The following is a 16,197-nucleotide window of genomic DNA, read 5'->3' as shown; positions in this document are numbered from 1 at the left end:
AAAGTTGACTTCCCCTCAATCCAACAGAGCCAACGTCTATTGACTTGAAAATAGAGAATGGAAATACTTTCCCCATTTTGTATGTATGAAATTACTTTTTTTTTAATAGCTCTAGAGCATAAGTAGTAGGTGGAAGAAATTTGGCTCAGAGAGAGTTCCTAGCCTGCAGACCTGCTTTACAGTAGTCTAGTGAAAATTGTTCGTGATTTATCAAAGTAATGAGGTGTAATACTTTGTGTACTGTAAAAAAAATATACTATGCACAGTGGATTTTGTAATGCAAATATTTAGTAGGAGATTTTCAAATGTACCTAAGGGATTTAGGTGCATAAGTCCGATTTGAAAATCAGATATACTAGTGCTCCTAAGTCCTGTAGGGGCTTTTGAAAATCTCCTCCATAACTGTCTACCAATGTTCTATTGCTTTGGTGCAGGAGTATGTTGGTTAGGAAAGTTTTCCTGTGTCTTCCATGATTAATGAAGGTGTGTTGTGAGGATAAATTGATTAATAAAGTAGAAAAAAGTCTATAAAAAAAGGGAAAAATTCCCTATTCAGTACACTGTTTGGATGGCATGCAGTTAATGAAGTATGGGGCCACACACTGAATAATGAGGCTTAGAAAAAATTATTGAATAGCTTCTTTGTTCACTGAGCGCTATCCATCTTGTACATTCTGGCTCTTACCCTGCATAACACTTAAAAATATGTGCTTAACTTTAAGCTTGTTAGTAGACCCATTGACTTCTGTGTGCTTAAGTGCTTTACTGGATTGAGGTGAGTACATAGCACCTTACAGGATCCATTAATGTATTTTGGAAAAAAAATAGTATATAGTCTATGCAATTAAAGACTTGACTATATCATAAAGTGTGCACACAAGGGGACAGAGTTAAGTTTGTGTCTACAGCCTCAGTTTTGGCATTTCTAACTTTTGGGTGCTTCACTTTAGAACCTTAAAAGAACATTAAAACATTTTTAAAATGGAATTGTATTTGTTAGAATTGTTATAACATTGTGGAAATACAGAACTGAAGCTGATTGTAGTGATTACATTTAAATGTTTTCAGTATTTTTTCTTTAATGAAGCAGTAAGAGCTTGCAAATTACTTTAATCAGAATGTTAATTGACTTTACTTGCACGTAACACAGGTTGATGTTACTAAAGAAAGGGATTCCAAAAGAGACATCAGGCCACGAGTTTTAAAGGTAGAGAATGAAGAATTTCATTCAATATTTTGGTGCAGTTTTGGTGTAAGATCTTGTCTTCATTTGCCTCAGACGATGCTGCTTTTGCTCCCAACTGCAAAGTGAATACATTTTTAACGATTGATGTTATTGGAAAGAGAAAATGAGGTTCTGTAGGTTGAAGGATGCCCAAGTGTACTTGCTGAACCATTAAAAGAAGTTTTAATCTTTATTGGCTCTCTGGGTTGGATAATGCTGCTTACCAGAAGAGAATGGGTACAAGATCTACTTCCATGACAAGTAGAGTCTGTTATGAGGGAGGGCTGTTGCTAATGGAAAAAGGAAATGTTTAATTTATAATAGTTACGTCTTTAAATAGCAATGTCAGTGGAGAGGTGGGTTAATATGGTGTCATAAAAGTAAAGTTATGCAATAAGGAAATGAGTATTTCAGCACCATTGGCATGTACTATCAGAGTGGTCTTTACCCAAAGGCCATTGAAGTAAATGGGAGACTTTCCATTCATTGGCCTTTGGACTTAGCCCAGAATGCACAAGGAAAACTGAACCCAGTGGAACTGAGATAGCTGTATTGTCTAATAAGTGGTATTGAGAAAGTATCCTTGCCAGGGTTCAGGAGCCTGCAGATCAAAAAACTGGATTGGGAAGTAGGAGTTCCAGGGGATGATGACTTCCTTTGACTTCCTTTTCACTTTGACTGTTCTTTGTTTTTTATGCAAATGCATGGAAGTTACTTCAGGACAGATGCACCTTGATTTCCTGTTTTTACCAAGATTTTGTGGGCGTATAGATGTTTTAAGTATGATGGGTTTCTGAATGAATTTCATTTTATAGCTCAATACATAGTAATATACTCAGCAGGAGACTGAAATTCACTTCTATATTTAAGGTAATAAGAACAGTAAGATTTTGTAATTGTTTATCTCCAGTTTCACCTTCTTGGATTTTTTTTATCAAAAATTCTGTGTAGATTTTCATAATATGATACTTCCTCTCCTTTATTTTATTCGCTTTGATGACAATTAAAATATCATCACTGGTATCTGAGTTAGCATTCATGGAAATGAATGAGGCTGTTCTGATCTCAAAGCTATTGTTAGGGATTCTGTGCTAACTCAAGCAGGCGTCTCTGCATCAGTTATATAACTTAACATTTTGAAATTTTTCTTTGCGACCATAATAGCTAGAGACTTACGGTGTTGGGCATGCTGCTTTTCAGATTAGATATAAACCTGGTCCTGACCATGTGTTGTTATTCAAAATCATTCACTTTCGGCAAGGGTAGAGAGGTTAATCCCAACTTCCTGGCTAAATTATTTGGGTGATTACATTCTGCTTTCTTAAATAAAAATTTATATTGGATATGGTGTTCTTTCAGTTTCCAGGGACATATGTCAGTACAACTTCCTCCATGTGGCAGATTTGTGCACCGTGTTCCCTTTCTCAAGGGATTAGAGAGTTAACATGATTCCTGACGTTAGCTGGTGTGTTTATACCTTGCTTTTCTATTTTATAAGGTGAGAGGACCTTCAAGTGTGATCACTGTGATGCTACCTTCAAAAGGAAGGACACGTTAAATGTTCACATCCAAGTTGTGCATGATGGACATAAGAAATATAAATGTGATCTGTGTGACAAAGCCTTTGTTACACCTTCAGTGCTTAAGAGTCATAAAAAAGTGAGTATAATCAACTCCACTGAATTTTCATTCATTTCCTTGTTTGTTTACCCTCAAGACTGTGACTAAACAAAATATCCCTCAATGTTCCTGTATGGTGTTTTTTTTTCAGTAAAAAGTTATCCATTATTGTTAACGAGAACAAACATAATGTTTGCTTATTTCAATACTGGGGTTGCTGGTGGCATCCAGAGTCTAGAAGGTTCATAGGTAAAAGTCCTTTCTAAACACTCCAGCATTGGGTGTGTTGCAGAGGTGACTTGTTGCACTGCTCTTACAGCACTCCTATCTACCAGTCCATAGAGCGGCATTGGTGTCAGCTTTAGAAGAGGCCACTTGCTCACCTTCCTGGCCAGAGGTAAGGTGTCAACTTAAGTAGATGTTAATAGGAGTGAATGTGGAGAAAATAACTGAACAAAATGACCAGCCGTAATAAATGGTCTCCAGTGCTGCCACCAAATATAGAATAGGAGAGAATCTGCTAAAAAACATTGTGTATGTGTTCTTAACTTTACAGTTTGAATTGGCACCCACACGCTTGTGTATATGTATGCATAAAACACAAACCTTTATAACTTTGTTTTATGGATTAACAGCAAAACCAAGTGTAATTGTGGTATTTATGTACAGCAATTTAACCGTGAGACTATGTGAAGCACTGATTATTTACATTATAATTAGGTTCCTACCAAATTCACAGTTCATTGTGGTCAATTTCACCGTCATAGGATTTTTAAAATAGTAAATTTCATGATTTCAGCTATTTAAATCTGAAATTTCACGGTGTTGTAACTGTCGGGGTCCTGACCTAAAAAGGAGTTGAGGAGGAGGCTGTCACAAGGTTATTGTAGGGGGAGGTCGCGGTACTGCTACCTTTTCTTCTGCGCTGCTGCTGGCAGCGGTGCTGCCTTCAGAGCTGGGCAGCTGGAGAGCGGCTGGCTGGGAGCCCAGCTCTGAAGGCAGAGTCACCACCAGCAGCATCCCAGAAGAAAGAGGGCAGGGTATGGTATGGCCACCCTTACTTCTGCGCTGCTGCCTGCAGAGCTGGGGTCTCAGTCAGCAGCTGCCGCTCTCCAGCTCCCCAGCACTAAAGGCAGCACAGAAGTAAGGGTGGCAATTCCACAACGCCCCTAAAATAACCTTGTGACACCCCCCCCCCCCCGCAACTCCCTTTTGGGTCAGGACCCGCAATTGGAGAAACGCTGGTCTCTCCCATGAAATCTGTATGCTATAGGGTAGAAGCACACAAAAGACCAGATTTCACAGGCGAGAGACGAGATTTCACGGTCTGTGACGTGTTTTTCATGTCTGTGAGTTCGGTAGGACCCTAATTATCATGCTAGTGAGTTTAGCATTGAGGATGCTTATACAAACTAATTACAAAAGGGAATTTAAAGTTTGTTGCCACTCTGTCCTTATGTTGTCTTATAGTCAGTGCTTGTGTATGTGTTAGCACACAGCCTTCAGCCCACCTCAGAGCCTGGGCTTGATCTCAGACCTCTGAATTCTTGAACATAGTGGATTGCATCATCATCTTAGCTTTGTATGGCACCAAGCACGCAGTCACAAATTACAAATAGTAAAGGGGCCAGTTAAGGATAGAACAGATTTTTTTGGTGTTTTTTTTTGGTTTTTTGGTTTTTACAGTTTTAAATATACTTTACTTAAATATATTTAAGTGCATTGATGATCTCCATTTGTTTAATTTACTGGTATCTGTTTTGATGTCACAGTTATCTCATTTACTTACATTTAAATACATATTGTATTACTATTTCATATTTAATATTTATATTAAAATATTTAATATTTATATTACAATAGTGCATAGATGAGAAAATAGTATTTTTTGATAGTTACCTTTGATGGACGTAGTGGCATCTGAACCTTTACTATGCTATAGCTTCCACACTGCTACTACCGATGAAGAATTTTAAAATTGGCTTGTTAACACAAAGCCAGAAAACGGTACTGAGAGAAAGCTGCAATAGAAAAACACATCTCTAGGGTGGGACACTTGTGAAAACTAGTAGATGATGGGTATCTTGTATTTAAGCTTTTCAACAGAGCTGGGGGTGGGGAGTTTGGAGAGTTCCTGTTCCTTTTCCACATTTTATCTTTGTTTAGTTCTTCCTCTTGTATCTGGTTCCATTTTCTTTCTGCTCCATCTTCCCTCTTTTGGGGATGTGCAAAGGACAGGGTGTAGGCAGTTGGCCTAATGGTCCTGGCTGGGCTGGTGTCCACAAGTCAAAGATGGCCACAAAGTGTAGTCAGCAAGCAGGGATCAGAGTAATCACGAGAGCCAGGATTGATCAGCTAGAGTCAGGGTTAGGGTCAGGCTGGGTCAGAGACTGGAGATCAGAAAGCAAGGTGAGATCTGAAGTCACAATAGGCCAGAAGTCTGTGCTGCTGTCTGGACAACTTCCTGGGAAACCTCCAGGGTTAAATAGTGGGCATGGGCCAATCAGAAGGCCACAGGATGCTATCACTAGATCTCCTTTAGGCTCCGCAGGAAGTACCACCAAATCTCCACAGTGTTCCTTGGATGTGGCTCTGTATGACCTTCTGCTGGCAATGTGGGAATGTCAGCTGTCCCAGGCTCTGCAAACTTGGGTTCTAGTTCCATGGATCCTCACAGGATGTGACTCTTTAGGATGTGCCTATCAAACATTAAAAACTTCGGCCAGCCGTGCCCCCTCAAGAAAATGGATGCTAGATTTTTGTGAAAAAACATTAACCAATTTCACCCAGTGCTGAATAGTGTAGTGTGTGTATGTGCTTTTTTATGCTTTTGTGTTAATGCTGGTTTATAGTCAGTTGGTTATGATGACTAAATGAAGCACGTTTGCTGAAAGCTTCACTTGTAATTTACTGTTTTAGAGCAGATTAAAATAGTAGAATAAGATATGAATTCTTCAGTACAATGATGATCTGCTCTTCCTCCGACAAAGATCATCATGCTCATCAAATGGCTACTTAATTAGATTTTTGTTTGAAACTGCACTACTTTGAGATACCACAACAAAATGGTTTGCTTTCAATATCTCTGATTGATTTTTAATTAGTAATGATATGTTGAGTAAACAAAGTAAATTTAAAATTGTGATCTTCTAGTCAAGAAAATCAAATTCATATTATTGTGGTTAAGAATAAATATATAGATTGTAAAACCGTGTGTAAAATCTAAAAATAATCTAAGTAATTTTTTCCATTTTTTTCTTTCCATTTTAATGAATGAGACCGAAAATGTGTGGAAAAAAGAATTTGTGACCTTTCTCATTTACCATGTATCATCAGGGTTGTGTGTGATTTGTTTTGTTTTGGTTTTTTTGAGAGTACAGGAAAAAATTATTTTTAAAATAAGATTTTCATGGAATGCTACATAAATAGCAGAATCCACCTATAAAAAGATGGGCCTAAGAGGGTTATAGGAATAGTTTATGCTGCCACTGTCCAATCCTTTATGCATGTAGTCGTTCAGCAGACTGGAAACCCTGATCCCTTCATAGGTACTGTTTAATTGCATAGAGAGTTTGAGGGTAGATCAAAGTTGAGCTACTTTATTCTCTGTAACATATGCTATTATGTTTAAATGTATATGTTTAAATAATTTCTAAAAGGAAGAATATTATAAATAATATTTAATACTTTAAATCTATTAATTTATTAACTTATTATATTAATATACTTTATATTATATAATAAATATTATTTATGTAAACTAAATCTAAGGAACAAATAGAAGAGTCTTTTAAAAAAAAACTCTTCTGGGGACACTATTTACCTAAAACACAGCGCGCATATGTTTATAGCTGTAGCTATGAAAATGCTAACTTGCCCTTAACGCTGTCAAAACATAATGAGGAAATAAGTTTATTCCTATTAATTATACACACTGCTAGAAGTTTCTTGGGATAACCTGACCAATCCATTTCTTCCTTTAATCAGCCCTTGCTTCCAGTATTATACTTGGAAAGAATGTAACTCCTTGATATGCTCAGTAGGACTGATGAATGATGGAACTCCAGTCCCACTTCCAGGAAGTGACTTCTGAGTTTCAGGTTCCCAAAAAACCCAATATCATCACATCTTTTCTTTAGCTGTAGGCAAATGCTGTGTCTCAGTTGCTGTTTTTTCTCCTGGTTTCTTCCTGTCTGTTACCCAAGCAGAACCTCAGACTTGCAATTCTGTCTTGGCAAAACAATGTCATCATTCAGAATGTTCTTTAATATGTAGGTCTTTTCCCCTTCACAAAGCGTTATGCCAGCTCTTTTTCTTTAATTTTGAACATCTGCAGTACTGGCTAGAGCGAGGCACGCTGTAAGCATTTATTCATGTAGACCTTCCTTGTCACTTCTGTGTATGGCCTACAACATCTTTGCTTTCCAGTTTTAAGCAGTTTTCAGATGAAGATGGACATCCTGCAAACTATGGAATGGTTTTGTTTTGTTTAACTAATTCTCTTTGAAGACCAGAAAAAGCTGCCAAACCCTTTTCACCCATGACTGGTCTCAGACACGGTTTGAACACAGGAGTCCAAAGGTGATTAGCTAGTGTAGAAATACATTGTGCTTCTTAGCTATTCTTTTCTTATGTCTATTGTAACTGTTTACAAATGATCAGTCATTTCTTTATTAAGGGCCCCATGCAGCAAGATGCTGAACCATTTAACTCCCATTGGAACAAGTAGGAGACAAAGCCACTAAACAAATCTCAGGATCGTGGCCTAAAAAAGATGCCTGTGTGCCTGTTTTTGAAGCTTTTGGTTTATTTCCTGTTAATTTTTCTATTACAAGGTTAACTTTAATTTCAAGTGCATCTCTTCAACACTGATCTGAAGTCCTTTATTAAATCTTTTTGCAGGCAAATCTCCTATTGAAGTTCATAGGAGCTTTGCATGTGTAAAACCTGAGAAGTGACTTCAGAATCAGACTCTACTGTGTAGTATGTATCTTTCTGTTTTGAAGTTTGTTATGCCTTCATTTTAAAATAGCTGAGATGGCAAGTAGTATAGAATTCTGATCCCCACACTAATATGGTTTGTGGAAAAAATGGAAAATGTTAAGGATGTAAATATCATACAAAATATCTCATGTACTTAAAGATAATGGCATCTGTTTCTTTTAATTGGTTTTAACTGAATTTCTGAAGCTACAAAAACATTTCAGAGACGTGCTAATGATGACAGAATTTAATCTTAGTTTTTATCTTTTCAAAGTTTGAATTAAATGGTAATATTTGCTCCTTCTTTGATGAATATGAATCTATGCTGGTATGTTTGTGCATGTAGATTTGAATCTGTATAATTTATCTAAGAACTCTGATACTAACTATACAGTGATCAGTGTCATAGGAATACTTACATAGGTTGCACATACACATCTTTTATATATTTGTGTGTGTATGTGTGTATATGTATGTATGTATATATATATCTATATAATGTGCACACAGAGACATAATTATATATGAGTCAACATTTTGAAAAATGGCTTCTAATTTTGTGGACACAATCATATGTCCCTCCTCAAAAGATACAGTTTGTGGTTGCAAAATGCAGTTGCTTTGTGTGCAAATCTGAGAGATGTCTGTCTGTTCAGCTTGTGCTCATGCAGATGTTTAAAGTAATTGTGTCTTTTATGGGTGCAATTAACAGTAATGAAAACTGTAGGTACAAATTTACAGCATTGATGTCTGATGGAAGATATTTCTCATAATCTGCGTATAACATTTGTTTTAAAAGCACATTAAATCCTTTATTTGAGAAATATAAATACTGTTGTCAAACCGAGGTCACTGGATGATGATTTTTGTGTGTGCAACGTTGGTCTAATTATGCAGGGGAAAATCCTGAAGGGTCTACCAAGTGATAGCCAGTAAAACACCATATAAGATTTTAAGAGGTTACATAATAATTAGACATGTACTAAGCCCTTTGTCTAAAAGTACATTCCTGCAGCCCCTTGCACTTTGAGGAAATTCAGATCTGAATCTAGATCCAAACTTAAGCCCATCTCTAAGGGGGATGGGACAATTTCCTGGTGCAAGTGCTAGAGGAGCCAACTAGGGGGGGAGCTTTTCTTGACCTGCTGCTCACAAACCGGGAAGAATTAGTAGGGGAAGCAAAAGTGGATGGGAATCTGGGAGGCAGTGACCATGAGTTGGTTGAGTTCAGGATCCTGACACAGGGAAGAAAGGTAAGCAGCAGGATACGGACCCTGGACTTCAGGAAAGCAGACTTTGACTCCCTCAGGGAATGGATGGGTAGGATCCCCTGGGGGACTAACATGAAGGGGAAAGGAGTCCAGGAGAGCTGGCTGTATTTCAAGGAATCCCTGTTGAGGTTACAGGGACAAACCATCCTGATGTGTCGAAAGAATAGTAAATATGGCAGGCGACCAGCTTGGCTTAACGGTGAAATCCTAGAGGATCTTAAACATAAAAAAGAAGCTTACAAGAAGTGGAAGGTTGGACATATGACCAGGAAAGAGTATAAAAATATTGCTCGGGCATGTAGGAATGAAATCAGGAGGGCCAAATCGCACCTGGAGCTGCAGCTAGCAAGAGATGTTAAGAGTAACAAGAAGGGTTTCTTCAGGTATGTTGGCAACAAGAAGAAAGCCAAGGAAAGTGTGGGCCCCTTAATGAATGAGGGAGGCAACCTAGTGACAGAGGATGTGGAAAAAGCTAATGTACTCAAAGCTTTTTTTGCTTCTGTCTTCACTAACAAGGTCAGCTCCCAGACTGCTGCGCTGGGCATCACAACATGGGGAATAGATGGCCAGCCCTCTGTGGAGAAAGAGGTGGTTAGGGACTATTTAGAAAAGCTGGACGTGCACAAGTCCATGGGGCCGGATGAGTTGCATCCGAGAGTGCTAAAGGAATTGGCGGCTGTGATTGCAGAGCCATTGGCCATTATCTTTGAAAACTCGTGGTGAACGGGGGAAGTCCCGAATGACTGGAAAAAGGCTAATGTAGTGCCCATCTTTAAAAAAGGGAAGAAGGAGGATCCTGGGAACTACAGGCCAGTCAGCCTCACCTCAGTCCCCGGAAAAATCATGGAGCAGGTCCTCAAAGAATCAATCCTGAAGCACTTACATGAGAGGAAAGTGATCAGGAACAGTCAGCATGGATTCACCAAGGGAAGGTCATGCCTGACTAATCTAATCGCCTTCTATGATGAGATTACTGGTTCTGTGGATGAAGGGAAAGCAGTGGATGTATTGTTTCTTGACTTTAGCAAAGCTTTTGACACGGTCTCCCACAGTATTCTTGTCAGCAAGTTAAAGAAGTATGGGATGGATGAATGCACTATAAGGTGGGTAGAAAGTTGGCTAGATTGTCGGGCTCAACAGGTAGTGATCAATGGCTCCATGTCTAGTTGGCAGCCGGTGTCAAATGGAGTGCCCCAGGGGTCGGTCCTGGGGCCGGTTTTGTTCAATATCTTCATAAATGATCTGGAGGATGGTGTGGATTGCACTCTCAGCAAATTTGCGGATGATACTAAACTGGGAGGACTGGTAGATACGCTGGAGGGCAGGGATAGGATACAGAGGGACCTAGACAAATTGGAGGATTGGGCCAAAAGAAATCTGATGAGGTTCAATAAGGATAAATGCAGGGTCCTGCACTTAGGACGGAAGAACCCAATGCACAGCTACAGACTAGGGACCGAATGGCTAGGCAGCAGTTCTGCGGAAAAGGACCTAGGGGTGACAGTGGACGAGAAGCTGGATATGAGTCAGCAGTGTGCCCTTGTTGCCAAGAAGGCCAATGGCATTTTGGGATGTATAAGTAGGGGCATAGCAAGCAGATCGAGGGACGTGATCGTCCCCCTCTATTCGACATTGGTGAGGCCTCATTTGGAGTACTGTGTCCAGTTTTGGGCCCCACACTACAAGAAGGATGTGGATAAATTGGAGAGAGTCCAGCAAAGGGCAACAAAAATGATTAGGGGTCTGGAACACATGACTTATGAGGAGAGGCTGAGGGAACTGGGATTGTTTAGTCTGTAGAAGAGAAGACTGAGGGGGGATTTGATAGCTGCTTTCAACTACCTGAGAGGTGGTTCCAGAGAGGATGGTTCTAAACTATTCTCAGTGGTAGAAGAGGACAGGACAAGGAGTAATGGTCTCAAGTTGCAATGGGGGAGGTTTAGGTTGGATATTAGGAAAAACTTTTTCACTAGGAGGGTGGTGAAACACTGGAATGCGTTACCTAGGGAGGTGGTAGAATCTCCTTCCTTAGAAGTTTTTAAGGTCAGGCTTGACAAAGCCCTGGCTGGGATGATTTAATTGGGGATTGGTTCTGCTTTTGAGCAGGGGGTTGGACTAGATGACCTCCTGAGGTCCCTTCCAACCCTGATATTCTATGATTCTAATAATAACTTTGTAACTGTTACCAGGTGAATAAAGTCCTTGTGACAGCTGTATATCACTTTACACTGTAGCCATGACCTTAAGGCCCAATGTCTCCAAAGAGAACTGTTGTCCTAACTATAAATCCCCCCATCCAAACTAGTCCTTTACCTTCTGAAGAACTGGGTTGATTTGAAAGTGTGTCTGTCTTACTGTTATCACTAAGTATTCTGTGTATCATAAAATAGAAAATTGTATAAGAGTCAAACAGCCAAATTCTAAAGTTTTAACTTAGTCCTCACTCCAGCAAATATTCCTTTGAAGTCAATGGAGTTTTGCTGCAGTAAGGACAGAGTGAGAACTTCAGGGCATGTGACTCGTAATTTAAACAGTTTTTATTGTTAAGATAATTATTAAAAACACACTCTCATTTTAACCCCAGATGACATGAAGAAGTTAAATCTAAGACGCGAAGTAAGTCCCAACGAAGGGACTTATTGTTCTTTATTTTTCTTTTCATCCACATGTATTAGTCACACAAACTTGAATGGAGAATTGATCCATAGTGTATCTAAGATCCAGATTGCAGGGTTTGAGGTTTTTTTAATGCTTTCTTATTAATTTTCTCTTTTTTCCTTGTTAAGAGATCCTGCTAAGGATGAATCATGAGATCTGAGGATCATAAATACTAAATAAATACCAGACTTTAAACATATTCCTAAAAATATTTGTTTTTTTAATTAAAAAACAGATAATTAGTTTTTATTTTAAAAAATGAGAAGTACCTATCCTTTATCCCATTGGTCTCTTTGGTTCATTCTCTATTGTAACCACTACCATTTTGAGCTGCTATTATAAATAAGACTGGCCATGTATTTGAGCAACCAAGAACTCCTGCGGAAGTTATGTATTGCTTCAGGGAATACTGTGATTTTTTTGGTTATTCTGAATGAATTAGTAGTTGTCTATCTGGACTCCCCCAATGTTGCCATAGAAGATATATAAAACTTCTAAACAACCTTATCCTAATCAAGATGGATTTAACATTCATATCCCTGGCGTCATGGAGAGAAAAGTGCGTGTTTGTTGGATTTTGAAATTGTATCCCATTTACTTTAACTTCGACTACAGTATAATGCATACCATGTGAGTTAAGGTATTTACTGAAGACTAAAGAATGTATAACTTTATAATGGCTGAGGATTTTTCAATCAAAATGAGAATTATTTTTCTGACCTGCGAAGAATTAAATGCAAAGTTTTAAAAACTGAATTTGTCAGTGGGATGAATGGTTTAGTAATCTTACCTCTGCTGTCCCATTTGAAATACAGTCAGTAATCCTAAATGAAGAATGTTAATGTTTTCAAACAACTCCCCAGAGAAGGGTAGACACGATCCTGTCTGTATACAATTCAGTAGACTGATAAATCTTTATTCAGAAAAGAAGGCTAGTGGTAGCCCTGAGATGGGAGTTGCTGTTTCCCAGTGTTTAGGTTATTCGTAAGATAACATGGTTGTGATCACATTGTAACTGTTAGGTAGAATCCCTTTTAATTCCAACAAGCTTCACAATATATGTTCAAATATTTCAGCCTTTCATTGTGGGAAGAGAATCAGTTTGAGCTTATTGAATGTTTTCTGCTTTTTCACAATCAATATTTTGATGTTACCTTTTATTTTTGTATTGAAAACATTTTTGTCTAGATAATCCTGATATCATGCGTAGTAAATACACAGTTTAGATGCAAGTACAGTCAAATAACTTCAAGTGACTGTAATTGTTACCGTCAATAATTGATAAAGTAACAAATGAAATAGGGGCCAGATTTTGACATCCTTCCTGTCTTTGAGTAGTACCTTCCACTATGAGTAGTCACATTCAGTAAATGTGCTTAGGTGTGGAATAAGTTGCTGTTCAATGTAAATCAATCTGTGCTGTTAGTTTCAGCAACATAGAATGTTTAGAATCGAATGGGAGAGCATCTTCTCCAGGTTAGTTTGAGCTATACTGTTAGACCCCAGTTAAGGAAAATATCCATATTAACATTAAGCACATACTTAAGCATATGCTTAAAATGCTTTCCTGAACTGGGGCCTCAGAGCAATATGTGAAAATCTGCAAGAATCCACACCCACAGCTTTCACTGCAAAGTGGTCCTTTCGTTACCTTTATGTTCAGGGTGGTAGTTTTGTTCCTTCAAAATAGCTGTACAATATGGCAGTATGACATTCTAGCCATAAAAGGGCCAATTATGCAAAGGTACTGAACACTACCTCTAATACTGAATGCTCTTAGTTCCCATTGAAGTCAGTGAAAATTGCAAATGCTCAGTACATCACTCTAGGTTGGTTTTTATAGTTGATAGGTAAAGGTATTGGCCAGTAAGCACAGTCTTAACTTTCTGATCCGACTGTGTTTTATCTATGCTGATGCATTTGATAAGCTGAGCTATGTCAACATTATATATCTCAGTAAGGCTTTTAATAAGGAAAGTAAACCTAGAAATTGAATTTTTAATCATTGTAGGAATAAAATTATTGGGAGGGACAAAGAGACCTCAAGAAAGTCATGTGTTCTATCTGTGTATGACTGATGGTGAAGTTTATAGTCTTAATTAGATTATCAGTTACTTTAAGTTTAAGAAGACAAGTTAGTGTTTTCATGGTAAAATGTATCTGATAATAAGATACAGAAAAGCTGAAGTTCAAGAAATGTGCTGCTCTTTCAGATAATGATGAAAGCAGTTTACCCAGGGGAGGAGTGGGCTCTTCTATTATCCACAGGGAATTTAGTATGTGTGTGTACACACACGCACATAGCCTTTTGACTAACCGTAACTAACATTTTTCTTATTTATACAATAAAAATATTAACTCTTATCTTGGTAAACCTGGAATATAGCTGTTGGAGTAGGAAGTGCAGTCTGAAAATATAACTGCATACAAAAATAACTCCAAATAGCTATAATTTCTTGTCTTCAGTATTGCCTAAACATGGCAATCTGTATTTTTCAGATCTGATTTCTTAATAAATCTCCCCACTGTATTTTCCACTGAATGCATCTGATGAAGTGAGCTGTAGCTCATGAAAGCTTATGCTCAAATAAATTTGTTAGTCTCTAAGGTGCCACAAGTACTCCTTTTCTTTTTGCGAATATAGACTAACACGGCTGCTACTCTGAAACCTTAATTTATGTATGTCACTCAAGTAAATTTAGGTGACATACATAAATGATAGAGCTGATCTTTTTACACGAAATGTGGACCAAATTAAGGGGTTTTTCTTGCTGTTTTTAAGCCAGCGGATAGTAGTCCAAATAATTTTGAGTATTCAAAATATAGACTAAAATGTTCTGAATAAAAAATAGCGAACTATGGTCTAACCTCAAAAGATGCTGAGTGGTTCTCAACTTTTTAGGGTTCATGAACATCTCGCAAGAAAGACTGATTTTTATAAGATCTCCAGCATTGCATCATTTGGTTCAAACTGGAAATACCACAAGAACACAGTCTTTCACGGTTTGTCTTGCAAATGGAGATACATATGAAAATAACTGTGTAGAATTTGAAATTGTGTCCACAGATGTTCATAATGGGTTTATAGCAATTCTTGCCTTGAAACAGACTTTTTTCTTCCAAAGCTGCCAGTTAACACAAGCATACTATGAAATATACACTTGAATAGATTCCTTATCAAAGTATGAGATGCACAAAAATATTTTACAGAAATTTCCATAAATTGATTAATCTAATATTTATTATTCATTAAATACATAGGGTCCATCTTGCAACCTATATGCATTGAAGTGAATTAGAGTTTTGTATGTTGAAGGACTGTCTGTTTGTTGAGTTATATTTAAACTCTGCTCCAAATTATGTTACAATTAGATCTCATAAGCCAGTTAGAACCAGAAGTTGTGGAGAAAGTTCCCTCACACACCAATTCCAGTTCTTTTTCCTAGAGAAACAATTATCTAAAGGACAAATCAAACTGTAGTCTATTTTGTAATAAAATAAAATAAGACTAGACAAAAACACAAGCTTTTAGGCAGTGGGCTTATTTTATTGAGGTTAATGCTGCCTTGAAGAAATCAAGGCACTATTTCCTGTTTTGTACTGGAAATAGTATTTGGCACTGAAAATATCCTGCTCCCATGTAGCGAGGTCCCAGCAGGGCCTTCCTGGCTCCTGCCCCCACTGGGCTGAGAAAGTCACACAGAGACCCTTGGTACAGTGCTCACCTGATGCTTTTATTTACAGGTTGTGTTCCCACCACCTTTCCACCATACACATAGTCCCCTTCTTACAGGCCACCAGCAGGAGAGAGGGGGAAAGCTAGCTCTCTCTGCTTCCCCTCACTGCCTTCCCTCTAATACAGCTTACAGCCTGTCCAGCTCCTCCCCTGGCTTCCTTCCCCTGGGACTTTTATCCAGCCCCAGCCTGATGAGGCAGCAGCTGTTCCAGCTTTCCCAATCAGGGCCAGGTGATCTGCCCACCTACAATTCACCTCTCTTAATTGGAGCTGGAGTGACAGAGGTTTGGCTAAGCAGTTTTCTGCTTAGTCCCCTGTCACCTCCCCCCATTGGATATTTCCAAAAGCACATACAAATTAATCAAATGTTTATAAACCAAACTATTAAAGGAATTATAAACTCAGTGAAACTGTAGTTAGATTTGATAAACAGGTTTATTTTACAATCAGTAATGAGATTAGTTTAGAAACTTTAGCTATTTTGTGGACTAAAAGAACATCTATGATTAATTCTTTAGAATCTCTGCCTGATGGCATGGAATCAAATATGGAATGACTGTGGAAGGAAATATAAGCTTGGAAGAAAAAAAAATAAAATAGAGAAAAAAACAAAAGAGAAATGGTCAATGTCAAGTCTATTGAATCTTCTGTGGATCCTCATTCTTTAAAGCTATGCAAAATCTTCTTTTCTTCTTAACTTTTTT

At 38.1% G+C, this 16,197-nt stretch overlaps 1 protein-coding gene across 1 annotated transcript in view; it reads left to right on the top strand.

Annotated features, from left to right (window-relative positions):
• The window catches only part of PRDM5 (PR/SET domain 5), a 138,212-nt gene that overhangs the window by 66,786 nt on the left and 55,229 nt on the right, over positions 1-16,197 (top strand). The window contains exons 13-14 of the mRNA XM_073341010.1: positions 2,724-2,884; positions 3,165-3,242. Of these exons, the coding sequence (XP_073197111.1) occupies positions 2,724-2,884; positions 3,165-3,242 (239 nt within the window). The remainder of the gene's footprint in view (positions 1-2,723; positions 2,885-3,164; positions 3,243-16,197) is intronic.

This window comes from Lepidochelys kempii, chromosome 4, assembly GCF_965140265.1.
Source record: "Lepidochelys kempii isolate rLepKem1 chromosome 4, rLepKem1.hap2, whole genome shotgun sequence".
Taxonomy (NCBI): Eukaryota; Metazoa; Chordata; order Testudines; family Cheloniidae; genus Lepidochelys; species Lepidochelys kempii.
Note: the sequence above shows the minus strand (reverse complement) of the source record. Positions and strands in the feature narration are given on the sequence as shown.